General features: G+C 42.6%; 1 protein-coding gene across 3 annotated transcripts in view; it reads left to right on the forward strand.

The window, feature by feature from the left end:
- The first annotated feature begins 381 nt into the window (after window positions 1-381).
- Window positions 382-27,851, forward strand: part of micu1 (mitochondrial calcium uptake 1) — a 31,121-nt gene continuing 3,651 nt past the window's right edge. The window contains exons 1-10 of one of the 3 annotated variants that reach the window (XM_083987606.1): window positions 382-520; window positions 4,003-4,172; window positions 5,368-5,563; window positions 7,553-7,715; window positions 10,256-10,299; window positions 13,740-13,751; window positions 20,997-21,111; window positions 23,527-23,609; window positions 24,076-24,276; window positions 26,158-26,295. In XM_083987606.1, the coding sequence (XP_083843732.1) occupies window positions 4,009-4,172; window positions 5,368-5,563; window positions 7,553-7,715; window positions 10,256-10,299; window positions 13,740-13,751; window positions 20,997-21,111; window positions 23,527-23,609; window positions 24,076-24,276; window positions 26,158-26,295 (1,116 nt within the window). In that variant the 5' untranslated portion in view covers window positions 382-520; window positions 4,003-4,008. The remainder of the gene's footprint in view (window positions 521-4,002; window positions 4,173-5,367; window positions 5,564-7,552; window positions 7,716-10,255; window positions 10,300-13,739; window positions 13,752-20,996; window positions 21,112-23,526; window positions 23,610-24,075; window positions 24,277-26,157; window positions 26,296-27,851) is intronic. The other 2 variants (XM_083987605.1, XM_083987607.1) reach the window with 2 other exon arrangements.

Consider the following 27,851-nt stretch of genomic DNA (forward strand, 5'->3'; position numbering starts at 1 on the left):
AAAGAAAGAAAAAAGTTTGATCTGAACAAAATATGGCATTTGCTGATAATATTATTGACCTTAATCACCTAGGCTATATTTATCATGCAGTGTGTCCAAGCAAGGAGTCAGTTTGTTTCATCTTTCACACTCCAACTTCAATTTGTAGTTAATAAGACTAGAGGAGGCTCGTTTAAATTGATGTGTATTTCTCTATTCAACCGTGAAAAGTCATTTTCCTCACATGATTACCAAGTTAGGGAACAAGCCATGTTTCTGATCGATAATATAAAATGTCTGATCGTTGGATTTTCATCTGATTTTACTTCCACAGAAAGAGAGGGAGGAAGGGAGGGAGCCGGGCTGACTGCGCGGGTCTGGGGGCGGGGAGCGCAGACACGCCGCCCCGCCCCGCCGCTGCTCAACACGGAACTGCTGCTCACCGCTCCGTCGCTGCAGGCACCGGAGGAAAAGACGCACTCCCCTGAACCGCTGAAGACGCTGACGTTTCGGACTGACTGGTGTTTGACTTGTCACTAATGTAAGTAACCGTGTCGCTTCGTTGCGAACCAACCTTTGTAACCAGGTAACGTGTAACCTTTTAACAAACCAGTGGTAGCCTCCTGAGCTAACAGTGCACATTTATCCTAACGTTAACGGTTAGCTTGGTAGCTAGCTAGCATTAGCTGAGCTGCGAAACAGTTTTCTGACTCCTGGCAACGATGGATAAACATGTCACACCGACAGTAACAAATTATACAAACTTACGACTGCCGAGGAAAACGTGTAGGTTATTACGAGCTGGCAGACAGCTAACAGTAAACATGTTATTACGGAGGGTTGTCAGCAAGCTTAACTTGGGGCTAAAAACAAAACACAGATTTTTGCATCATGAGAAAAGTTAAGTTCTTCACGTTTCCGCTTTGACGTGCGAATTATTACAGTGTTATTACCTTAAACGTCACATTTATGTCGTTTGTTGCAAGTGACGTTTAATGGTTAATTTTTTAACTTTTGGCGACTATGTGCTGTGTTAAATGTTGATGTCAAACACCCCGACCTCAGTTGGGGCAAAATGACCAGCCACACCCCACGTGACAAAGTCAGCGTTTGTCTCTCATCTGTGAACACATTTGTTTACATTATATGGTTGGAAGTATTTGGTGACATTTAAGAATAAAGACATGACCCTTAGCAGACATGTTAGTTTTATAGTGTCTTCTGTTCAAAGTAAACCTGTCAGTTAAACCTTTGAGTGTTTCTGGACTGTAGTGTGGTTATTGGAAAATGTTGGGTCTGACCAAATTCAGTCACAATACACAATAGTCTATTGACAATACACAAGAATGTTTACATACTGGTAAACCACTTTATTTTTATACACTTGATATTCCAGTTGGGCAGTGAGAAGTGGCTTACTATGGTGTGAGTCACTATACTGTAAAGAAAAGCTCAACCTTTGTGTATTGTTACGTCTTTACTGTCTGTCCACTGTCCAGCAGAAGCCTATTTTGATTTACCGTGATACACCTTAAGGCATTATTGACAGTAGGATCTGTGGGGAAATTGACTATTTTAACGTCTTTCGTCATCTTTGGTTAATGGATCAACCTGTAAGGAAGTTTTCGTAAGTTTTGTGCAAGTTAGAGAAGTCTATGCAATGTGTGAATTTCCAGATGGCCGCAATTGTTTTTCATGTGTAGGTGGTATACATACAAAGTTTTCTTTCTCTGTGCTTCTGTTACTCCTGACACTAATTCCCTCTTTCTGTTTATATTTACTGCTCGGAGGTAGAAAACATCCCTGAGCAGCAGAAGAACTGCAAAGTTAAGCATTTTGGAGCAACAGAGTTTACTGTTATTTATGAAGAGTGTATCATAGTCTCAACGGGGTGCATTACACATTCTTGGTGCCCCAAGCCGTTGAGGTGACAAGTCCAGTCTGTTTATTCCCCTTTTATGTTCAGATTATTTTTTTTAAGAAGTGATCATCCAACCAAAAAGTGTTCACATATCAGAGCACATCAGAAATACCCATCACTGTTAGGAGGAGGGGGATGTTAATGACCAAGAGTGGTATTGATTTGTCATGTCCCAGGTCATTTTCTGATCCCAGGGGCTGAATGGGATTCAGGATTGTGCTGTGGGAGTTGATGGATTCAAGGCTTTTTTTTAAAGAATAGGAAAATGAATGCCTTAAAACACTTGGCTCACTGTAACATGATACAGCTGAGCATCCTCAGTAAGGTGTCAATTTTAGACAATCATTTTACTCTTTATTGTTATTAAGAGAAATCATTGGCATGCCTCAGCTGTGAAAAATATTCCTGTAAAAATTCTGTACAAACTCCAAGACCCCCAGCTGGGGATGTTGCATTTCAGGGACCACTCTCACTTTGAAAATGATTAATTTCATCTCAGTAGACATGTTTCAAAGGCCCAGGTGGATTTTAATTACAGTAGCCAAAATTGGCGACCCTCAGCTGGCAGCTCAGAGTCAGTGGTATCAAGAAAAACAAATCAGTGTTTCGTGTTTGTCCTTCGGTCTCTTGCGTATGCTTGCCGAGCACATTATGTGTTTGTGTCACGATTTTGTCAGGGTGCAGATGAGACTCTTTCCAGACTCTAAATACATTTCAAGCAGATCTTACAAGGTATCAACAAAATTTCAGAGGGAAGCATTGAAAGGAACCATCCACATCCAGATGGCCAATTCTTTATCTTGTTTTGTAGAAATATGCATCATTGCTCTATTGGTTTCTTACATATAAAACCATCCACACCAGGACATTTCATTCAAGCTGTCCTGTTGCATTGCACTGGTTTTCCTCTTGCTGGTTTCTGTAGAGTCTTTGGTTACAGTGTTTTAAGATCAAGCGCTCTCCAGCTCCACAGAAACGGTCCACATGCATGTTCATTCTTCCCCACTGTCCCTCCAGTCAGTTGTCATGGGCCGCTGAGCACTCCAATTACCATACCATGTCTTCTTTTTCTTTCTTTCTGCTGAATCAGTTTGACAATAGGTGTCTTAATTGTTAATAGGGTATTGACAGGTGGCAGCTTCAGGCCTCGCTGGGATGAACTCTGTCCCATAGTTTAAAAAGTGCACACACAGGAGCTACAGATACACACCAGTAGCCGCCATGCTTAATTGTTAATCATCTTTCCGTGACACTGATGAATTAAGCAGTGGTCTGGTTGAAAATGAAGTTCTGGAGCTTAGCTGCACTGGTGGCAATTAGTTTTATCCCTACTTTCCGTTGTTTATTAATTGAGGTGTGCGTTAGGATTTCAGCACATTTATGCGTCGACTACTGAAGGTACAGTTTTGCCTGTAGTCCAGTATGACTATGGATCCCAAGAGTGAACTGCTGTTGGTTCTAAGCTTTGCCTCTTGAGATAAGTGTTAATTAGTTTTTGGTCAAATTCTCCAAATCCTTACCTAACACTTCAGTGGCTTATAACTGGAGAAGGAATGTGGTTAACGCAGTAGTAGCGGTGTGCCTATTTCTATGTGATATTGAGATGAACTAGTGCTGCAACATCAATCAAAAAATGTTTTTCTCTCTTTTTGATAAAGGTAAAAATGTGTCACAACATTGTTGTGCATTGTGCACAAGTGATGTGGTACTGCAGAGAAGCCTCAACCTACTAATCACATTCTCGCAACATGAAGGAACACGTTTGTTTGATACAAGACCCAACAAGCGTCACATCATCATGTAAAAAAAAAGTAATGAAAAAACAACAGTTTGAACTGAAATCGCACATAGCAACTGCAGGATCTGCCAAAATAAAGTGATTTTATCACATCTTGTGTAGCTATACTATGTACCTTGTGTCATTTTAAGGTGTTTCATCTTTTTTGTTGTTAGTATTGAGAATAACAGAAGCTGATCTGTGGCTCTTGAAATTTTTCTGCCGTCAGATGCTGGACAAAATTCCCTTAAACAAAGTTGCAGAGCATTTCTTGTCTCATGTTGTGTCAGATTTATGTTTCACCACACCTTTACTCTTTCCTCAGTGCAGGATGTTCCGCTTGCGGGCGTTGTCTGCAGTTACGGTGGGGCTAGTGCAGCTGTCCCGGCGCTACCACAGTGGGGCAGTGCGCGGGTCTGGACGAAGGAGGCTGATGCTGGCAGCCCTCGCTGGGGTAACTGGTGTTTCTGCTGGTACTGGGCTGCTCTGGAAAAGGTACATCTCAGTCTGTCCTCACACCTTTGTGCTTCTGTGGTACATCTATAAAATAACTTATCTTTCTGATACTTGGCCTACAATTAGAAGTGTTTTATTTATTATTTAATCAGTTTGAGACAAGCTGCTTGTTATTTCTGGGCAACAAATTGAATCGAAGGCAACTGGGTATTTGTTGCCTTCGATTCAATTTGTTGCCCAGAGATAATGATGACGAATATTTTTTGTTGATCGCTTATAGCTTGCTATAAAACTTTTCAAAGTTTCACTAAAACTAGTTCTCTACCCCCAAACCCAATGTTTTCATTTTCTCACATATCTCTACAGCTGTATATTAAATTATAATATTATACATTCCCCTGGAATGATACACCTTTACCTCTCAGTGCACTGTTTTGTATTTTGTACTATGACTCGCAGGATCTGCTATCAGGTGTGTTCCCCATTAAACGAAGAGGCATTGATCCACATGGTAGGATTTGCTTGGGGTGCAGTATTCAACGGCAGGTCCACTATTGAGCAGATGCCAGAGTCGATTCCCCAACATTACACAACTGTTAGGGAAACCACCACAATGAATTTGCTCACCTGCATTTTTGTTGACATTCCAGGCCACCACCCAAGGGACGTCACAATGTTTTTATGGCTATCCATTACTAAGGAGACTGGTGTTTAGTTAAAGCAAAGCAGTAGAGAGGGTGTTGACGTGAGAGCTCTATGGGGACGCAATGACTGTGCTGCAGTAGGCAGAGTGATGGATGGTGCCTGGGGGCATTTGAGACTGATGGGACGAGACTGTTCCAGGCCTTCACCCCAGGCTTCATTCTCCTTGTGTCTCATTAAACTGAATTATTCAGCCTGCTGCAGACAGACCCAGCTATTTATTATTATTATTCCAATTTTCAATTTAGTCAGAAAAATGGTCAAGTGGGAGTTGGCTCTGCATTGCACAGGCAAGTAAAACACAGTGCAGCACATAATCTCTCCCACCCCCTTATCTGTTTCAACTCTGCTTAGCATCATACCTAAAGTGCACACTTGCACAGCTACATGCCTCCCCTGTTCTCTCCCTGGCTGGTACCAGTGCGAAATACAAAGGGAAATTGCCACAGGTAACCATTTGGACAGTTATATATATATATATCTGTCCTTCGGGTATTAATCTTTTACCCCTCTCTTTCGTTGTTTGAAAAAGAGCGTATGCAGACGCAGGGCCTTCCGTTCGACACTCCGAGCAGCATGGAGGGCAGGAAGCCGACTTTGGTAAGGACACAGACTCTGAGACGGAGTCGGAGAAATCGGTTGAGGCCACAAGTGGAGATAACGACGGGAAGGATGAAGGTGGAGACGGGAAGAAGAAGAAGCCACGCTCTGGATTCCGTGACCGCAAGGTAATCAATAAACAATAAACATTCAGCCGTTCAGACAGTCCCCTGTTTCATTCAGCTGGAGAATGGTGTTTGATTGCCTTCCTAACCAATGCCCAATATGCAAACGCCAGTACATATTGACAAAATATTTTATGGAGATGCACAGGTTTAATCAGCACGCGTTTCTTTTGTCATAAACAACAGAAATTTGCCACTCATCAGATTATATTGCTGTTAATTAGGCAGCAGATGACAAAAATGCATGAAGACAAGGAAGGTTATTTGACCAATATGTATCCCAGGTGCATAAAGCAGCTTTTTATGGCCTTTTCCCTCTTTTTTTTTTTTTTCTTCAAACAATGGGTTGCTGACTTATGGGTACAGATGGAGAAATTGTGCAATTACTCTTGCCTCTGCTGCAGCAGCAGCAAAAGCAGCAGCCATAGTCTGCTCAAAGCATATAGATGTCTAGGGAACAAACCATTTTAGTGAATCACAGCAACACAGGATTCACTGGTGCCTTGATAAAAATAGGTTGTTTTTGCCAGCTCACGATTATGTCAAAGACATTGAAGAGAGTGGGTTTGATAAAGTACACTCACTGACTGCAGTGTAAATTTTGTGTGTGTGCATACAAATCTACATGCATGTGCGTCAGTGCTTCAGACTGAGATTGCTCTCAAAATGGTCAAATGCTGATGGAGGCTTGCAGTATGTGTTGTGGGAACTTGGACGTACTTAAACATTAAACATCAACATGTCGGTAGAACTTTTATTTAAAGGTTTTAGGCCATTTGGGCTTTCTGAATAATATGAACTCAAAACTACGCAGCATTAGGGAACGTCCACTCTGGTGTGCTTAAAGTTCAGCGCTGTCACCTTTTTACTTTTAAATGGATTTACCTTTATGGTCTCAGGTGTTGCACAACTATCTTTGAAAATCTGAAGTAAAATGAATAAATAACTGGTGTGACTTGAATTTCAACTCACCTTATTTGGTACAAGAAATATTTGTAACGGAAAGACAGAGCATGAAAGGCCGGATGCTCAAGAGAACAGAGTCTCCGTCAGCGTTGTTGACGCTGAGTTCAGTAGCCTGTAAATCTTAGGAGATGAGAGCTAGACAGAGATGACGGCATGTCACAGGCTTCCCATCAGTTACTGTCCTATAACCTCTCATCCATACAATGATGGTGGTTGCTTCTTCTGGGCGACACGTTACTGGTGATTTCCCTCAAGACCAATAAAGTCTGCTAAACAGCTAGAACCATCACTGATGCACCTGATCATAGCTACAGTCAAAAAAAAAAAGAGAATCCAGTTGAATCAAACTCTACGAATCTCTCTTACTCTTTTTGTTATCCCAATTGAAGCAGAGAACAGCATCGAAAAGTTGAAGCTGTAAAATGTGTTTTGGTTTCTCCGCAGGGAGTTTGTCTAGTGTACACAATCATTCAGTGTCACATAAAATAATGGCCTGTGCAGACTGTGGCTGCTCCCAGCTCCCAAACAGATGCCACTCTGTCGGTTTCCTAGTTAAAAGTGGCATGTGTTTAGACAAACATTGATGTGGCTTATGTGTGTAACAGAGCTGAATAAATTGGTGTGTTTTTTTTGTATTTTCTGAATTGTTGGACACCAGTATGACACTGATCCCAGCCTTTTGCACTTCTGCTTTCTGAGCTGTGATAGCTCTGCATTCTCCCCTCATGTTAACCCATCAGTCAGACTGATGCTGACACTTATTCACAGTTTTACTACGTGCCGTGGTAGTTGAGTCAGGAGGTTAATATACTTCCCCATCCTGCTGACACCTGCTTCTTTATTCCAGTCACTCCTTCAACCCCTCTGCTCACTTTTAACTCTCCCTCAGATTATTTACCTTTTGCTGCTCACTGGATTGAAATATTGCTGGTTCTTTGATCTTGTTGTCTGGGGCTACTAGAGTGGTCCTTGTGTCTAATGTGTGAAATTTCAGCTCATTAATTGTACTTCCCGTCTGGTTGGCAGGTGATGGAGTACGAGAACAGGATAAGGGCCTACTCAACTCCAGACAAGATTTTCCGCTACTTTGCCACGCTGAAGGTCATTGGCGAGCATGGAGATGCTGAGGTTTACATGACGCCCCAGGATTTCATCCGCTCCATCACACCCAACGAGAAGCAGCCTGAAAGTGAGTTACTCCTCTTTAATTCTGCTGCCTTTGCTCACGCTTTTTATCTGCTACTTCTGGCATGTTACTGTCCTTTTCTACGAATTTCACGTTTGACAGACAAGTTACTGCTCAGGGTTATCCAGGGTGAAATGTTTCCAGTTAGCAGCTGTGATATTATACCTGTATCTCTCCACTGGTGGAGCATTACCTGACACAGCCCACTTTCACACTGGCATGGCAGTCTGGGATGTCTGACAGTTCATGATATAATGTTCCCACTGACTGTGTTCACAAGTATGAAGGGAGGCGGAGATGAGGGAGGAGGAGTGTCGAGGCTGTCCGATCACACTGAGCTGAGGGAACTGCGCCACAGCAGTTGGTGTTTCAATTAACGGGTTCAAACCAGAGCAGATCTCAGGCGTCAAACATGGAGCCAGTGAGAGATATTTGATCTACAGCCATGGGAGGGTTGGGACGGCAGTGAGCTTTACTTGGCATTGACGTGTTTCAATGCCAGTCTTGTCTCTGTCTGTTACTACTCTGCTTTTTAGAACCTAAACTCGGCTTATATGTGTGACATTTTTTAGTATGGGTATATATTAGCCTCCATCACAGTCTTGCGGGCAAATGCTGGGCATGTAACAACTGTTACACCCTGAGTATTCATCCACAGTTGAGGAAGTAAGCCTGCAGTTATCATATCACTTAGCTGAGTCTGTCATGCCTCCACTGCCTCTGCTGCTCACCTCAGCACTTCTATCTGTTAACCATGTTCAAGGCTTGGCCCAGCTTGGCCCCCACGGGCCTCCATTCTCAGATGCTTCTCTTCCCAGCTATGTGGGGTCACAACTCGACTGTTTCTCTTCCAAACTGAAATTAATGATCAGCTGAGCTCTGTTAAGAGAAGGTTCAGGAAAGCAGATGAAATAGCTGCATGTTACTTCACAGGCAACGATTACACTTTCCTTTTATAGCACCCCACCCCCAACCCTAGTGAGGTAATCAACAGGCCTTGGTTAGTTTAAAAGGTAATGGTCTCAGTTGGTTTTGTTGTTTTAATGCTCAGCAGATTTTCGGGCTCATAGATGATGAATAACCCATGGACCTAGTAAGTAATTTAAAAAATAGTTTTATCCACCCTTTTATTTTGAAAAGTCTGTTTGGACAGGGTTTGGTGATACAGAAATACAATCGATCCTCAGGAGGATGCAGTACATCGTCAAATCCAAAGGTCCAGCCTCAGAGGGGACCAATATTCATGTTCCTTATCATCATGTTAAGCTAAAATGTTAATTTTATAATTAGGTTGTTGTACTTAACAAAGAAGACTGTAGTCTAGTAAGGGCTGCTGGGAATAGACCAGTTGTGTCAATAGAAGCCTGTCTTTTTCGGTTGTGGTTGAAAAGGTTTTGAAATGTGACAGAGGCCCTTGCACAATATCTGGTGGTTGAGAAATATGGACCTCAGCTTTCCAACCCCTGAACAGGAAATCTCAGTTCATTGTAGTAACTGGCCTGAGTTTAAAGAATGACTTACCCAGCAGAGGAAGGTGGTAAACTGTTTGCAGAGGTCTTGGGTGTGATTAGGTTTTCTATGACTGTGATGAAGTCAACTTCAAACTAAATTATGATGTTCACTTTATTAGCATTTAGTGTAATGGGATTATACTCTAACCGCCACCCTTAAAGTTAATCTGGTTTGAGACTATTTTATCAGGTCAGGCAGTCTCTCTGTGCATAGTCTTCCTGTGTGATATAAAGAGGCCCGCATCACTCCCAGATTTTCTTTTTGCTCAAGCACTAAATCCTTCATCATTGAACAGATGACAACTGCTACATCTCACAAGGGTTTAGAAAATCACCCCAACAAGATTTGTTAGTATGAATTACATTATTTTGGAGGTATGGTTGTCTTTTTGATGCAAAATTCATAACTCAAGTTTGAAGTATATTTGATTAAGTTCAGTGGAAAGTGTGGGAAGTCACATTTCATATCTTCCTTGCAGGGAGCAGAATTGTATTCAGCTTGAAAATGAATCAGTGACGTCTGCATAGAAAGACGTGGAACAGAAATAGACCCAGAGTGATCGGGGAGAAAGAAGCCTAGGCAACAGAGACATTTTCTAATTTCCAGATAATCTTAGGTGTGCTTCATGGAAGTGATTATTCATTGCCTTTGTTTAATGTAATGACATCAATATGAAACACACGGAGATACTGGTTTCAAGAAGCCATGCTATATAAATATAAATACGACAGGTCTATGAAATAAACCCCAATTAAGAACTTTATAACTAATTATCAGGGAGGTCGAAGCTGAATAATGATTGTTTAGTGGCAACATGGAAATGAGATGCTATGATATTAGGGTTAGATCCTATCCTTATATCTCTAGCTAGAGATTCAGTAATGAGACCAAGTAAATATACATTTGCTCTGCTTCATGTTTGGCATACATCTTGATGCCCCTGCTGTGTCACTAGCCTGCCTCTCATCTCATTTGTTATATTTGTCTCCTAATCTGCATCTGTTTTTTCTTTTCTCTCGTCTCTTTTTCAGATCTAGGCCTCGATCAGTTCATTGTCAAGCGCTATGATGGGAAGGTAAGAAGTAGGCGTCTTTGTGAAGGCGATATTAGCAATCATGAAGGTCAGCAGCAGGGAGTTTATGTAATTATCCCAAACTCAATGAATATTGCATTTCCCCAGAAAGCTCTGCTCTAATAATATGTTATCAAAGCTTATGCATTTTCCCACTGAACAACTTTCTAGTCCACCACAGGGGTTTATTCCCTCTGAATGGCCAACGTCAGTGACGGCTGAAAGAATCAGTTCCTCCAATATACTCAAAGCACATCTTCATTTCTTATGCCACTTACCTACGGTGATGTCCTGGTATGCAGATAAAGTCAGTCTTAGCTGATGTTTTAAGGTATTTGCCTTTGAAACTTCTGCCACAATATCATGAAGGTGAACTTAACACCTTAAATGTAAAAATTGAGTGAACATGAGAAAATAGCCATGTGTTTGCAGTAAGTTATCATTTTAGAAGTTTATCAGAAAATTGTAATTTAACTACTGATCTTATTTCCCGAAAAGAGCAAGCTAATTACATCTACACTTAATAATTAGCCTGTATAACCACACACTTAAGGATTTATCTGTTCCTGTTTGGGATTTAAATATACCAACGCGACTCACAACTCAGGGCAGTAGACATGAAACTGTTAATGAAATGAAGACAAATCTGTTAACTCTCAGCTTAACATCTACAGTGTTGTGCTATTTCCATAAGTTCCCTAAATTTGGAAATGGTATGGAATGATATTTTTAAGTGTCTTTTGCACACTTCCAATCCCCATAAGTTTAGTATTATATAATAGCACAATGCAATCCCTCTATGAATGGCGATATAAATCAAAAAAACAAAAACTGCCACATTCATTCATCTTTTTGGCTAAAATGACATTGAAGAAAGTGGATAAATAGAGCAGAAACAATGTATAAATTGAGGTGATAACTCAGTGTCACCGAGATGAATAAATACTCATGAGGGGCAGTAGAGTTACAGTATCCTAAAAGATGACACGTGGAAAGAGATAATGGGAAAACCAGAAAACAACATTACATTTTTGTCAGGTCAGCAAGGAGTGCAGAAATGATCATGCTGTTAGAAACACATCTATAAGAAAGTTAGGTGGCATTTCTGGCTCCACATGGATGTTAGTTGGTATTTTTACTGATGATATCTGGGAAATTGTGCAGTGTCACACTTTGATGCTTTCATTGCAGGTACAAATCATAGAAGAACATTTTTACCACATTATACATCAGCAGTCAAAACCATACCCTTTCTACGATGTGTTTTTTTCCCCTCATGTTCTCTGACTTCAGCTTCTCAGCAGTCAGTTACTGTGAATGGAAAATAAGGCGTTCAGACTGCAGTCAGTAATCAGAAAATCTTGCTTTCCAAATTCTGGTTGAACTGTAAAAGTTCAGAAAAAGGTTTTAAAGGTAATGAAGAAAAATGATTTTCATCCTACACAGGTTTCCTCTCCCTACCTACTTTCATTCCCCAAGCATCCAGTAAGATAATCCTAGCTCAGAAAAGCCTGGATTCTTTAACTGAACAGCTCCATACTGAATCATTTGAAAGGGACAAAATGTGCCTACCTAATGAATAATGGGACCTATAGTGACCTACTTAAAGACAACAACAGCAGGTGAACCTTGGACAGGGCCCCCCCTTCACCCTCCCCTCAATGGCTACAATGCCACTTTAAAATACCCTAATCTCCGCTCTAACATTTCTCTGCTCACAGTCAGGAAAATAGAAACCATCAATATAAATCTCCAGCGTCATTATTTCCGTGTCTGCCTTCCTTGACATTGATTTGTGACCATTGCTGCCCTCTCTCAGATCTCAGGGAGCATTTTTCACACCCACTAGCCAACCATTCTCGTTCTTTTGTCATTTACTGGTCATCACTGTGATGATTGTAGTCTCAAACCTCATTACAAAGTCCATCGGCCCCTAGGCCAGTATTATGAGTAAGACTGTACCTCATCTCCATATTGTAGGAAGATGAACCGCACCAAGTCAGTTAAGTAAAAGACAGTCTATTTATTTGTCAGAAATATCCTCCTGTGAAAGTTACAATCCTAACCCTCACCCTTATTTCAAATATGTAGGCGTGTACTGTACATTTAGAAAAGTAAATATTAAATTCTCTGGAAGCCTCCTATAGAAATGGAGCCCTGTACATTTATGGCGCCTGTAAATGTTATGTAAATGCCATTCTTATCTCGAGGCCTTGTGTTTCTTTTATTTGTGAGGCAAATCTCTGGACACATGGTTTTCTCTGACACTGTATTTAGCTTTGGTTGTCCCCTGAGATTTTCCTACCATGGCTAGAGCAGCCTGTGAGCGCCCCTCCCTCACAGGCTGTATCCAACCTCCCGTTTTTCGCCAAGAGACATGTGACTACTCATTGGCTTAATGGGCACCTCTGGCTAGTTGGCAGAGGAATAAACCGTTACTGTTTCCTGCCAAGAAACCATGAAATTTAGTTCACATGAAACTAAAAAACTGCAATGAATTAGACCGAGATGAAATGGCCACGGCAAGTACAGTGGTGCAATATCTGTAGTGTGTAAATCACGAGGGGCGTGGTGAAGTACGAGGGGAGTGTTTCAGGTGGGGGGCTGGGGGGTAAGCGGCGACTGAGGCTGAGGTCGATGGCAGACGGGAGTGCAGTATTGTGTGAAAGTAACATGAGAGCTCTCTTAAAAGACCCGTGTTGCACTTCCTGTGGTTTCATTTTAAAATAGCCAAGCTAACAGAGACATCTGTCCCACACATAATGTTTATCTGCAGTTAGAGTGGAAGATTGTTTATAAGTGTATTTGTTATATAGTTATATATAGTGAGCTCCCTCCCCTCTCTCTGCACACACTAATTTGTTCCAGGTTCAGTTTCTATGCAGGCAAACATTACGTGCCCTATATGGCTGTTAAACAACTGTTCATATTGACTCACCCTGTCTGTTTTACTTTTATTTTCCTGTTATTTTAAAAGCCTATAAATGGGATTGCTTGATTTGCTCAAGTTGTTTCACTGCATCTTTTCTCTGTTGTTCACTCTGTTCCATCTCTGTGATTTCTCCATCTCCCCTGATCATGTGGACATGCTTTCAGCTGCTGTAATCTTTATTTTTTATGTGACCTGATGATGCCATTGTTTTCTCATGCTCTTGTCAGTCATTCTCTCTCATACACATAACAAGTAATCCCTCCATTTTTTTTCTCTCTCTTCCCTTCCTCATGAATAACCATCATCCTCAACTCCCTGTCTCCACAAATCCCCACTTCTTGTCCTCCCCCAAATAATCCCATCTACTCATCCCCCATTATCCAAACATCCAAACTCCCTCGGCCACTTCTTCTCCTCCTCCTTCTGTCTCCCTCCCTCCCTCCCTCCCTCCCTCCCTCCCTCCCTCCGTCCCTTCTCATCACCTCTCCGTTCTGCCCCTCCCTCTCTGCAGGACTTCTGGCAGGTATGGGGTGTGTGCCGAGCAGCATGTGTGCACCTGAATGAAAAACTGCACTTTGTAGTCACGACCTACTCCCTCTTTCTCCTTTATCCTCTTTCTCCTTTATACTTTTTTGCTCTTCTTCCTCTCTCTTTTTTCCTTCCTTTCTATTACTCACTCTCTCACTCCTCTCTAGTAACATGGAGGGCATAGCTATTCTCTGTTGTTAGTACAGGGGAACAGCTAAGTAAGTAGTTTTTCTCCATTTACCACATCTTAGCTTCAGGAAATGCGAAACCAGAGACACGACTTCAGTCATGGTAACAACCACTGTGGATAGGACAGCAGCCAAAATGTGCTTTTGATGTTCTTAATTTCTAACAAAAAATCAGTGAACTGGTAATAAACTGTTGAATTTCCATCTAGCTTCTCTCTCACAGGGTAGACATGCTGTAGGCGTGAAACACATCCAGAAGGGGGAAGTCAAACCGTACGAGGATGGAAATAGAATAAAGCACTGCCATCATATTTTCTTATATAAAGCAGATTATATCATGGCCATGGTAAACTCTTGTTTCTGATTGGCTGGTCTTAACCACAGCGCAAAAGTACATCAAACTGCAGATAACCCTGGCACTACTTGTGTCGCCAACCATGGGTTGGGTCTGTTCCACCGTCAGCCGTTTTTAAACAAACTTTGAAGATGGGCGATGATTTGAATACTTTGTCTCTTGTAGCCTGTGGTAAGTGGCCATGGTATAAGCACACGCACAGTAATACACTCTGAGGTGTCTTAATATGGGAAATAACAAATTTGGTTGAGGAAACACCAGTCTGATTGTTGTCGTGGTGTTCTCCACCTCTGCCTTATCTGTTAATTTCTTATATTAATACTCTCAAGTCACTTATATCACTGACATGAATGTGTATGAGTTTGTTCAGTTTAGCCTTTGCTTGCTAGTTTCCAGCAATCCTCTAAATGTTTCTCCAGAGTACCTTGGAGAAATGTTTTTGTGTATTTAAAATGTTATATACACATTCATGTCTGTGAGTGTAGATAAATAAGCCTTGACCTATAAGCTTTATCTACTAAATGATTTGGCCTTTGAGCAGGTCTAAATGCCTCTGTCAATCAACGTGAGGATAAGCCAGGCGCAGCAAAGGACAGGTAACAACCTGCTCACCTTCTAATGACAGGGAGTGTCAGAAACTGGAGTTGGTATGCGCTCTATTGTGTGTGCGCACCACACTCATATCACATATAATATGCAAACGCAAACTCTGTATTGTTATAGGACAGTGGGCTGGAGATATCCCCGGTGCCCTTTTGTATAGCTTGTTGGAAGCAGGTGCATGCCGTGCCTCCCCTGCTGAATAATTAAAAGGGAAGACTTAATACTTTACCTTTACAGGGATTATTAAACAGTGCTGCACCACTACATAATTTACACACTAGTCAGTTCACATGCATTTATAGTGCAATTTTAAGAAGACTGTAAAGTCTTGCAAAGCTGAGGTGCAAAGAGCTGCAAAAATAAGTCATTTATAAGGAACTTGTATTGGTCAATGCCAAATCATAGCAGTGCTGTTCCCCTGCACTCCCTACTTCTTGCTTTATAAACACACCTTTTCTCCTCATCCTTTCATATCCTCTAAGAATTACCACCTCTAGCTTTCACTTGCTTTGGCACTCTAGCCTTTTTCCTAGCATGCACTGCTCTATTGCCTGCTTCTCACAGAGAAAGTAGCTGGTGGTGGAGCCCCCTCTCTGTGCATGGTGGCATCACAGGGTGGTTTCGGGCCCAGGAAATGGCTCTGTTAGCTAACATCGAGGCTGTATTGATGTGTGCTTGATAGCCGTCACAAATCCATCCTCTGGATTGTGCAGATGTCAGTGATGCATGATTTTCTGTAGAGCATGGTTGAGATTATTTACTCGAGGCGGGACTTAGTCTGTCCGATGTGTCCAAACTGTTCCTACATGCTGTGGCCCTCTCTGTACGTGAAGCCACAGCATCTGCTGAAGGACCAGCTATGACTGAGAGCCGACACCTGTCACTCAGAGGGAGCACGACAAGGGGCCAATGGAAACGAGCCTCTTATCACACCGACTGTTGTCATGTTCACTCTCTGATTTCACAGGAAGCTCCCAGCGGCCGCCGTTTGGACTGTCATAGCTCTATTTCTCTGTCTTTTCACACTGTCTTCAATGCTCACATGCTTTCTTTGCCCTTCTTTGTCTATTTTTGTGTCTATAAACAAGAACTCACACTCACATAAGCACACAAACACATTTACACACTAAATCCTTCCCTTTCTTCCTCTGTCGTTCTTCCCTCTCCTAATCTAGAAGAGGTTGGGTTGTCTGTGCACCTGGTCAACTAATTTGGTTCGCCCTCTCCTCTTACGAGACAGCTGCCATTCCTCAGCGACTGCAATTTGTTTATTGGGCGTTCCACATCAGGGTCCATTATTCTGAACGCGCTCCCAGAATAATTATGAGTTATTAATGGTACACCTGCTCTGCAGTTACCTCTGGGAGGTGGAAAGCTAATGCATGAATGTTCTGTCCACCCACACACCTGCCCTCTCACCTATAGGCTGGTGCCGACTCCGAGCAGCGTCAAGAGAACAATGTTCTCTTTTGACCACTGTGATGGTCAGACATTCTGGTCTTTTAGTTATGTGTGTTTGGTTGTGTGTAACGTGGAAACTCTGTGGTTTTCTTTGGGGCTTGGAGAGAGAATGTGCTCCAACTGTACGTGTTGAAGTAGAGGGCAAGTGCATTGATACACTATGAGGGCTTTCATCCACCATTCAAAAAGGTCAGCCTCAGACTGGGGTCAGCTTTACCCTCAAGCAGGTCATTCTGAATTCCTGTTTTCCTGAAAGTGGCTTCTTTCATTGTACCTGCCAAAGTGACCGTAACCCTAGAGCTACCACATCACACAAAGCGGCACAAAGGTACTGATCCATTTTTAATGCATTTGCCTCGTTTCCCCACCCCATCACACTGTACACACATCTCTTGCTTTTTTTTCTAATCAGTATGTGCCCACTTGTGCAACGCTCCAGTACACAGACTTTAATCGAGACTCACTTGTACAAGAGATGAGAGGTCGCTCAGGGACAGGCATCATTCAAGCACGCTGCCACACACCACTCACACGAATGTAAAGGGAATCAGAGCAGTTTTCCTCTCTTTGAAACCCAAGCTTTCCATCTTTAATGGCAGGTCTCAGCCTAGACCCGTAAATTCATTTTTTCTTCTGTGGCAGTGCCCGGAGCAGACTGCGCAGACAACACACTCATTTGACCGTCTTAGAAAGTAATAGTGTCTGTTGTGCAATAGTTGTAGCTAACCATAACCCTTTTAAGGCCTCAACTATGCTTGTATCTTGTTCTTTCATCATCCACGTCCCTCTTTTCCTCTCCCTGTTATCGGGGGCGTCTGAAGCTGCAGTGTTGGACAGGGTCACAGATCTAATCAATAACAAAGCACTGCAGCCAGTACAGTGGTATTAGAGAGGGCCAAGTCTAAGCTGTCATCACCTCTGCAGCCAAGTGCCTGGCTGCACAAAGTGCTTGTGGAGCAGTGTAAAATAACCAGAGTGAAGCTGGCAGAAAATGGATGATGGCACATGACATATTTTTAGTATCCTATTGTCCACATTAGAGGACTGAAGGATACTGTGTTAAACAATATCACACACGGCTGCCTGTTTTTCTCGCATCATTATATGATGATAGAGGATGACAGGAATGTACCTTCTCATTAGTACAGCTGTGTTGTAATTGAACCCATCAGGGCATGATGGGTATGTAAAGCTATAAGTTCTTTGAAGTAAAAGAGAGCCAACAAATTGACCTAATTTCTTACAAATTCTATCATTTGTTGAGCTTCCTGTAGTGGGAGATGGCTGATAGATGTTGCTGCAAGCAAAGAATTCTTAAGTGAAATGTGAAAATCCTAAAGAACTTTTATTCCGTCCAAGTTTTTAAGGATGCCACTTTCCAGTGATACGCTTTGAAAGTGTTTCTTAGGCTCTCGTGCGAAATGAGCAGAAAGAGATTCAGCCCTTTTGCATGCATGCCCCTGGCTGTACTTGACTTGTCTCATTTGTTGGGCTCTTAAAACTTCAGCTTGATGAAATTTGTCCAGGGCAGCCATCGGGCTGCTGCTATGAAGCGTTGCGCACTGGAGAGATTATCCCTGACCAAACCCTTAACCCTGTTTGTGTGTGTATAGGACAGCAGTACATTTGACTGCCCTGCCGACAGCACCGGCCAGCAGCTCTGCAAGCTCTGTCAGCGGCGCGTTTCTGCCTCAGCTCACAGGCTAGTTGGGATGTTCAGTACGTCATCTGGACACAGCCCTCGGACTCGGCCATAATTGCTGACGCGTGAAGACATGTGTGATCACATGAACATGCTCAAGGCAGCAGTTTAAAAAGTCCTCATGCTCAGCTCACATTTACACAACCACAAAATTGTCACTGACAGACAAGGCGTTAGCTGCTAATTAGCTCGAACGCTGCCGTATTTAGGTTTACAGTTTTTTTTTTTTTTAAGATCTGAGCTTTGGGAAAAATCAACAATGAGTGTTAAATACCAACATTTCATCTGGGACCCTTTTAGTTATGGCAGCAGCTTGTTTTGGAGGCATGATATCCCCTGTGTTGATGAATCAATGAAAGGCAGAAACTAAGTCTGTGTGGGAGAATCAAATAAACTAATAGATAAATCTGAAATGGAGTTTTGCTTGAGCACCCAATATTGCACAATTTTCAGTGACTGAAAGATGGAAGACGGGACATAATCTGACAGCAGTGCCACCAGCTCCATGGAAAAGGTTTAAAAGAACAAGATTACATCCACAGCACAGCTTGATATACGCCTGCTATAGCTCTGTGTCTGCCTGAGAGCGCAGTCTTACATCAGACGTTTGTTGTGGAGGTGTACAGTCTGATAGTCCACTGTATATGAGAGAGAAAGGGTGAAAGCTGTATTGTCAGCTCTGAAGTGAAGTCTGGGACTGTAGACTGACATCCTCAAAGAGAGAGTCATATTCTCTTCTCACTGGGACACAGGCAGCATCAGAGTAACAAAAAGCTCTGTTTATTAGTTAGTATGCCCGTGCACGCTCTGAAGTTTCTCCTTTTATCAGATGAGTATGCGATTTGGCTCCAGTCGTTGTTGCTATTACATTTGGTTTTTGTTTTCCTTTCGATCTTATTTTGGCTACGCTGGGGGGGGGGGGGTTGCTTTTGTCCTTGACTCGGGACGCTGAAAAAAGGGGAGTTATTGTGCTTAATATGCTCTGTGCCTCTGTTTTGATCATTATAATGAGGCTGAGCGTGTTTATGTCTGTGCCTAGTTGTGCATCTGTCTGTGTGGTGGTGAATTTGTTCTTGCCCACTGAAATACACACCTGTGCGGTTGTGTGGACCCTTTTTTGTGGACTGGCATTAGGGCTCTGGCTCACCTCAGGCCCAGAGAGTGCTTTTTGTGTCTTTGTTCCAAACTGAGGCGGCCAACACAAACCTCTTTTTATTCCTCTTCCTCTTTCTTCCTTCTATATGGGCAAACCCTGTGTCCATTTCTACTATTTTCTTGTGCTTACACACATACACACGGCTTGGAAACCTTCAACTCTTATGGCATCAAATGTTTTTTATTACCTCAATCTGTCTGTCTCTAACCTTCAACCAGTATCACTGCTTCCAAAATAACTATTTTCTCTTTCATCCCCTTTTCTCTCTCCCACTCCCTTCTCCCATATACTGTAAATACCATCAAAAATAAATGTGAATATAGAAGCCCACAATTTGCTGTATTTGCAACATTGATTTGTAAGAGTCAAGATGGAAACAAATTGGGCATATTGATGTTTTTTTTAACCACTTGACTTAACCAGCCATTATACAGTCTATATGTCGGGAGGAGGGAGTCGGACCACAGGGGAAAACACTTGACAGAATTTGCTCATGTTATGTTTTGAAGGGGGATCCCACTACATATTATTCAAATATGTTTTTTTCCAATTAAATTTAAGAGAATATATAGCTTTCATTTGTACTGTGCACTGAGTGTACAGCTTCAGTGACAACACTGATGGAAAGATATTGTATAAGGGGACTGACAATGCAAATGAGTAGAGCGGCATCATTTTGTATTTCGGGTAAATCACAGCCTTTGTTTGATTCCCGTCTACTTTTGGCAGGCATTGTTGTTCATGTGTGCTCATTTTAATTACAGACTGCAAAGAACCGCAAAACATAATTGCGTTCCTAATTTGAGTGGTATCCCCCCAATTATCTTGTTTTGTGCGTGCGTGCGTGTGCTTTTGTGTGACAATATGAAGGAACATGCGTGTCTTTGTTGTTGAAGGCCCTGCTAAAGACAGCAGAGGCCATGCTGTTCTCTAACAGTTGTCTCTCCTCCTTCCTCCTCCTCTGAAATGGGACGCTTGCAGACGGAGGTAACTTCACGCGGGCTCAGAGTGGCCCGGCCTCCTTCTCCTCAGGCATGCTCTGTCCATCTGTCCACTCTCTTTGGTGGAGCGTCCTACTAGTTGGACACTTGTCTTTCCAGTCTCTATCACTGAGTGTGTAGTGTGCATGTGTTTTTAAGTCACACTTTCATGCAATGCTGTGAATATACACATGCTAACCGAAAAACTGCGTCTGTGCATTTGTGTGCGTGCGTGCGTGCGTGCGTGCGTGCGTGTGTGTGAGGGAGAGCTGAGGTCACTTTGTTTTTAACAGCTACACAAATACTACATTTCGGTTGTTGTGTTAAAGACATGGTTAATCAATCGTCTTTATGTTTGTGCTGCGGTCTCTTTGTGATGTTTTCCCTCTCTATATGTCCGTCTCACACTGTGAGTAAAACCTCTGGTAACGTGTTTTGTACTTGAACTGACCACACACTAATCGTCACCACCACCACCCTCCACCTGGCTGTTTGGCTTCATGTGTACGCAGCACTTGCATGAATGTTATTACGATAAACTGTCTATACATGGTCATCCTCACACACCGAGACTACATGGAATCTGTGTGTGTGGAAGTTCAGTATGTGTGTACGTTTCTGTGTTTGACCGTCTCTAATTGAGACACACAACACACACTTGCTTACACACACACGACGCCACACCTGGGGCAGCTGTTAAGGCCAGAAGGCTTGTGCTGAATCATGTGAAATGTTTTTAATTTTTTTTTTTTTTTTTTTTTTCCTTGTTTTAATTGTCCCGGCCTGGATGAGCAGAAGATCGCCCAGGAGAGGGAGAAATTTGCAGATGAGGACAGCATATTTTTCACACTGGGAGAATGCGGCCTCATCTCCTTCTCTGATTACATCTTCCTCACCACCGTGCTGTCCAGTAAGTACATTGTGTTACTGCACTGTCATCCCAGAGGTCTCATAGTCCATCCCATTCAATCCCATGTCCTTAAAGGGATAGTTCACCCTAGAATGATATTTCGCTCATTATCTACTCACCCTCATGTTGACTAAGGGCTGGAAAAATTATCAGAGTCCACCGTCCCTTCTCTTAGTTACAGGGGGTCTCGGCGTAGCAGTGAATTTCAATGCAACGGTTGCAAAGGGACACCGGAGCTCTTCGTAAAAAAGCACACACAAAAAAACATCCAAATACCTCCATGATGCTCGTATGTAATGTCCGTCTTGTGCTGAAGCCCCAAATTGCGTAATTGTCCCGAAAAAAAATTAAATAAGTCTATATTTTAAGCTTGTTTGTAGCGGAAGCTTCTCGTCTTCTTCTTCTTCTCCTCTTCCTGGTCCGTCCAAATATCGCGTGATTTGCGCCGGCGTCAGTGCGGTTACTGCGAATCACGCGATATTTGGACGGACCAGGAAGAGGAGAAGAAGAAGAAGACGAGAAGCTTCCGCTACAAACAAGCTTAAAATATAGACTTATTTAATTTTTGTTCGGGACAATTACGCAATTTGGGGCTTCAGCACAAGACGGACATTACATACGAGCATCATGGAGGTATTTGGATGTTTTTTTGTGTGTTTTTTTACGAAGAGCTCCGGTGTCCCTTTGCAACCGTTGCATTGAAATTCACTGCTACGCCGAGACCCCCTGTAACTCAGAGAAGGGACGGTGGACTCTGATAATTCTTCCAGCCCTTAGTCAACATGAGGGTGAGTAGATAATGAGCGAAATATCATTCTAGGGTGAACTATCCCTTTAAAATCTTCTACAGTTATCACAAATCAAGTTGGTATGTCTCCTCTGTGTCTTCTCTTTGCTTTCTCACTGCATTAGTTCAAACACAGTAATTTACATTATAACAATCTTATTTGTCAGTTTTGTAATTTGCCTTGCCATTTAGTATCATCTCCAGTTATGTAATGCTAATAATGGGAGTCTACCAAGCTAGCTGCTTTTGAGATGTTGTGTTTCTAAGAATCTATTTATCTTGAACTTGACCTATCTTTGTCAGTGAGTAGACACACAGAGTACATTTCACATGAATGCCTCTTTTCTGAATATGTCAGAGTTCATGATAATGAAATTAAAGCTCTGACTCCTTCCACTGCCATGACTAGTAAACCTCTCTCTCCCATTTTAGCTCAACCATTTATTATAATCCATTCATATAGAGGAAGTCTCTGGGGAAGTTTTCAAGGGCAAGTCATTTTTAAGCAGACAGGACAGGATGCTTTATGGCTGGTTTCAATCCATTTAACACAGCCACGAAAATAGTACAGAGGACATATTTTGCCCAACAGACGCACACATTGGTTAAGGCCTCATGGTGCTTGATATTTACTGCTTTCATGTGTGGTCTAAATCCTATGAGAGATAAGAATGGATGAAGCTTAATATTCCTGTTAAAGGAGTTGGATTAGCAAAGCATTTCAATTTATAGCAAGTGTACAGTAAAGATGTGGAGCTTTTAAAGGAATTAAACATATAAAGGTCATATAATTTATGTGTATAAATAATAATGCTTGGCTGTGCTTTGTATTACTGTCATCATTAGTGTCAACAGTGTGCAAATTATAGCTTGTGTATACGGTCCTTAAAGACAACAAAGAATAGGCCACTGTACCAAAACAGACAGCATTGGGTAGAAAACATAGATTATAAAGGTTAACTTAATAAGGCAAACAGAATAAATATGATCATAGTTACAATAAGAGGAATTTGTGAAGTAAAAATGATGTATGTGAATGAACTGCAAAATGAGCATTGCAGTCATTTTTCTAGAGAGAGCTACCTATCCATTCCCCGTGTTTTCTTTTTCATCAACATCAGGTTGTGGGTGTTGACACTTTGAACTCAGCCTTGTTATCATGCTGTACTAAAAACAGATTTCACTTACTCTGGCCGTGTGGTCATTGATGTGAAGTGGGTGTTGTAACAGACGCTTAGAAAATAGAAAAAATATAGATATAAACTGAAACATAACTGATGCATACTAAGTATTTTAGAGCAATTTGTGTTGGCAGAGCAGGGTCTCCTTCTGCAGCTCCCCTGTTAGGTGTTAGCTGAGGGTGAAGCTGGTTGTGTTTAGTTCATTGTGCAGTCTGAGGAGCATCTTTAGAGCATCTTTAGAGCATCGCCCCATGTTGCACTACTGGGGCGTGACACGAAGGCTGAAGATGCTGCACAGTTGATGTATAATGGCTGAGTCAGTATTGAACTCTTTGGCCGTCCTCTGGGTCGATCCAGTGTGATGTGCTGTTTTCATATTGTGCTGCACTGATTTGAGGATGTGTATCTGTGTGTGTGTGTTTTATATCTGTGTCCTGTTGTGCTCAGCTCCCCAGAGGAATTTTGAAATTGCTTTCAAGATGTTTGATCTCAACGGCGATGGAGAGGTGGACCTGGAGGAGTTTGAACAGGTTAGCAGCTCATCTAGAAAACAGCTGTCACACACAAACTCAAGGAGACGCAAGGTTAAAGCAGCAACCCCACACATTTAGACTGTGCTTTAATGTATATAGTAGCTCAGAATTACATTACTGTAACCTATAAGACACTGTGACAGTCCATAAAGGTAGATCCTTGTATTGCTGCTGTGCACAACTGTGGCATTTTCTTAAGAGGGAAAAGGAGATGAGAAGTGCTGTGCTGCAGGCTGCAGCAAATCTTCCACTGGATCTGAAAGGGTTCCTGAAATACTTCACAGTATGATGATTTTGATAGAGGTTTCAAAAGTTACACCTCTATCTCTTAGATAACTTTTGTCCTTTTTTGAATTTGACTGCATTGAAATAGGAAAAAACCAAGAAATAGTTCTTAATGTTAAGTAAAAATGACAATTTCACGAAACAAAAATGAGCTACCATGCAACCCCTTCATCCTTAGGTCCAGAGCATCATACGTTCTCAAACCAGCATGGGCATGCGACACCGTGACCGCTCCACCACAGGAAACACCCTGAAGACGGCCGGCTGCAGCTCTGCTCTCACCACCTACTTCTTTGGAGAAGACCTGAAGGGAAAACTCACCATCGGCAGTTTCCTGGAGTTTCAGAGGAAACTGCAGCACGATGTACTCAAACTAGAGGTAATGAAAGAGGAAAGTGAATGAGCGGATAGAGTGTTATATTGAGAATATTCATCTACTGGTTTACTGTTCTATTGTGTATTTAATTAATTTGAATGTTATTGCTTTGCTGTAATCTTAAATCTTAGTCTCCTCTGCACCTGTTCAGGGACCACGCATGAAAATTAACAGCTTTCTAACTCGGAGGAAGTCAGTCTTACTGTCTTGCGTAGAGAATAGATAGAGGTAGAGGATGACAGATACTCTGTGTTCACTGCTGTCAGCACCGGTCAGTGTCACTCTCTCAAAGCTGTAACACTTAAAGGTACCATCCCAGGCTGCTCATTTTTGGCAAAATTATAAAAATCTGAGTATATCTGGTAAGTATTAGACAGTAATCGATGACATAAGTGATTTGACATATCAATGACGAAGGAGCAGGGGCCAAAATTTGGCCAACCAATCAAATTAGTCTCAGACAACTTTGGTTGGATGGTCCGTCTGTCAGTCAAACTGCCAAATCATGCAACCGCCATCTACGTTTACGGGACATGTTTGTGTCGCAGACTCGCGGTGCCACAGGGATGAGAGCTGTGACACCGGGTCCGAGGCTCTGATCATGCAGGTTTGGCTTTCAGCTGCAGTGTGGAAGGCAGAGAGCCTCCACCCTCCCTGTAACAAGTTACAAGTCATTTATCTAACATCACAATTACTTCCAAGCCGTTTGATGATGGTAAAAATGAAACATAAGGTAAATGTCCTGCATAGCTCTTCTGCTCTGTGCTACTCCAATCAGAACGGTCTGTTTTACATAGCAATGGTCTATTTAATGGTTTTGGGGATTCCTGATTGGACAGAGGGGGTGGGTGCTTATCAGTTGTGCAATTTGGAAAAGAAATCGTAAGTCCAGCCGCCTGGGATGGTAACTTTAAGCAATACGAGCCATGTTCTACCTCCTCTCTCTGCAGCACCAGTGACTGATCAGTGTTGTTGAGCATATGGTTAGTCTTTTAATTAGTGTGGGTAGAGCCTAACTCGTACGCTGAACTGTAACAGGCGCCTTCGTCTGAAACACCGAGAGTAGGACTGGAGCCGGAGTTGGAGCATCTGCCAGAAAGAAATCACTATCTGTCAGGTCTTAATGATACTACAGTGTTCAGAGAGTGCACTCATACTGCCACAAATAAGGTTGTCACTGCTTTAACATGCATTTGCCTTCTCTCTTTGATTTCCGAGGCGGCAGATGACACTGATACAGCTACAGCTGGTAAAATATGTCACAAACTCCTTGTTAGATCCTGATTGGGTGAAAACCCTAGGAGAAGTGAAATTGAAATCTGAATTCAGAGCTTAACATACAGGTGTTTTAAACACAGAGATAATACCTACCCAAGTAATATATCATCCACAACAACAGAGGTCACACTGCATCTCACTGAAGGTAGATCCTCCAGGGGTCTATGAATAGTTGGGTCACCCCTGAAATCTTCACTCCGGGCTTATTGTGGCTTAGTCATGAGCTGCTACGTGCAAGTGCAACAAATTAACATTTTGAGAGGTCGGCACGTTCAGAGACAGGCAGAGAGAGAGAGAGAGAGGTAGTGGAGGAAGCCGTGTGGCTGTCAAACAACCTCAGACATAAATCGAATGGATTGACCTGACACAGCCACACAGGCCCACTGCTGTGAAGCCACGCTCCGTCGCAACACAGTAAAGAAAAAAAATTGCACATGTAGATTTAATGTCACCAACAGCAGCTCCACACATGATTCAACCTGAAGCCTGACGCCAGTATTTACTGTTTCCCATCTCGCCATGTTCCCCTCCTCCTCCTATTCATTTGTTTGTCCCACTGCATAGCACTCAATCTTCATGACTCTCTCTTTTTCCCCCCTCCTCCAGTTCGAGAGGAACGACCCCATGGATGGAAGAATCACAGAGAGACAGTTCGGAGGCATGCTGTTGGCCTACAGCGGCGTCCAGTCTCGTAAACTCAAGCAGATGCAGAAGGGACTGGCGAAGATGTTTAAGGATGCACAGGTAGATAAATCTCATACTTGCACATAACTCTGGGATAAGTGATTGGTACTCTGTGGTTATATATAGTGTAAGATGTAGTGGAGTAAGTGTTTTACCTAATTGGCCTACATGCGAGGATGCGTGACAGACGGTGTGCGTGCCTGAGGGAAAAGGAGCTTGTGCTGGGACAGTGTGAGTGTGTGAGAGAGAAACTGGCTGAGAGGTAATACATCATTGGGAAAGGACACCACATTCAGGGCCTGACGTTATCCACCTCATTGACACTCTCCGTCCCCAACTCCTCTACCTTCCACTGTCTCTGTTTGTGGTGACCAAATACAGAGCAGCCGGTTCTGAGTTCGTCCTCCATCTCAGTCTGAGCTTCTCCATAAGCTCTTTCTCCGTCGGTGTCACCTCTCCATCGCACTCTTGTTTGTCTCAGGCTTTATCCTACTCCTCGTTTGCTCTTCTGTCAATCAACATCTCCTTGTTCAGCTATTAGTTTGCTTCCTCTCGCCATGCGAGGTTTCTAACAAAAGAAAAAGAGTTTCTACTTTACTTCGGCCAGCCGTTCTTTCGCCAGTTACAGCTACGTTACATTAGGCAGGATAATGGCTCCGCTGGGATAGACCAAACAGGAAGAATGTAGAGGGGTTTGTAGCCAAATGTTGGATCGGCCTGTCCCTTTTCCTGTTTTTCCAGTGATTAGCATGAGCTTGTGTTCGGTTACATCTTAATGAACACCATCAGTCAGCTGACTGAAGTTAGGCCCATGCATATTATATCTCCAGGAGAAAAAGTCCCATCTCTGCTTTCTTTTTAAGTTAATGAGAATCACATATTAGCATGTTGGTGTACATTAAAGCGCCACATATGTCAGATTGAGCGATGATGAGGCGACTCCTGATGGTTAAAATCGGTGATTAGCAGAGGAAAGAAAAGAAAATGAAAGGATGCTGCTGTTCCTCCGAGGCATGAGAAAGAGATGAGGCAGGGTGTTGCCAGACTTGTGTCTCCCTAAGGAATTAAACTGCAGTAAGCATCTTTCTCTCTCTCCCTCTCTTCCTCTCTCTTCTCCACTTTCTGTTTAACCTCTCTCTTGCCATCCCAATGTGTGTGTGTGTCTCTCAGTGTTGCCATTACCTGTAATGCGAATGAGAGAAGTGTCATTTACTGCCTAGGAACAGCTGCTTGCCTTTCTTTACAAATGAGCTCATCAGCAGTGTGACAGCTGCGTGGCTGTCTGTGTGTGTGTGTGTGTGTGTGTGTGTGTGTGTGTACAGTATGTGCATGTGTGTCTAAGATCGTCTGTTCCACTGTTGGTCCATGGCTCACCGCTCATCCATGTGTGTCGACAGCTTCTGCCCGCTTCTTCTTGTCATTTGTGTCACACTGCTGCTGAGCTGCTCCAAAAATGTACACGGTGCAGTCGCTCCTCTCGCCCATTACAATGTTTAGTTGAGTTTTCACAGGATAGCTGTGCTGCCGGCCTGTGCAACAAAAGAACAAAAAAAATACCACAGGAATGACTTGTACCTGATATTTCTCTAACTTTTCTTCTTGAATATTTGCTTTTC

Source organism: Trachurus trachurus (assembly GCF_905171665.1).
Source record: "Trachurus trachurus genome assembly, chromosome: 15".
In the NCBI taxonomy this organism is placed as follows: domain Eukaryota; kingdom Metazoa; phylum Chordata; class Actinopteri; order Carangiformes; family Carangidae; genus Trachurus; species Trachurus trachurus.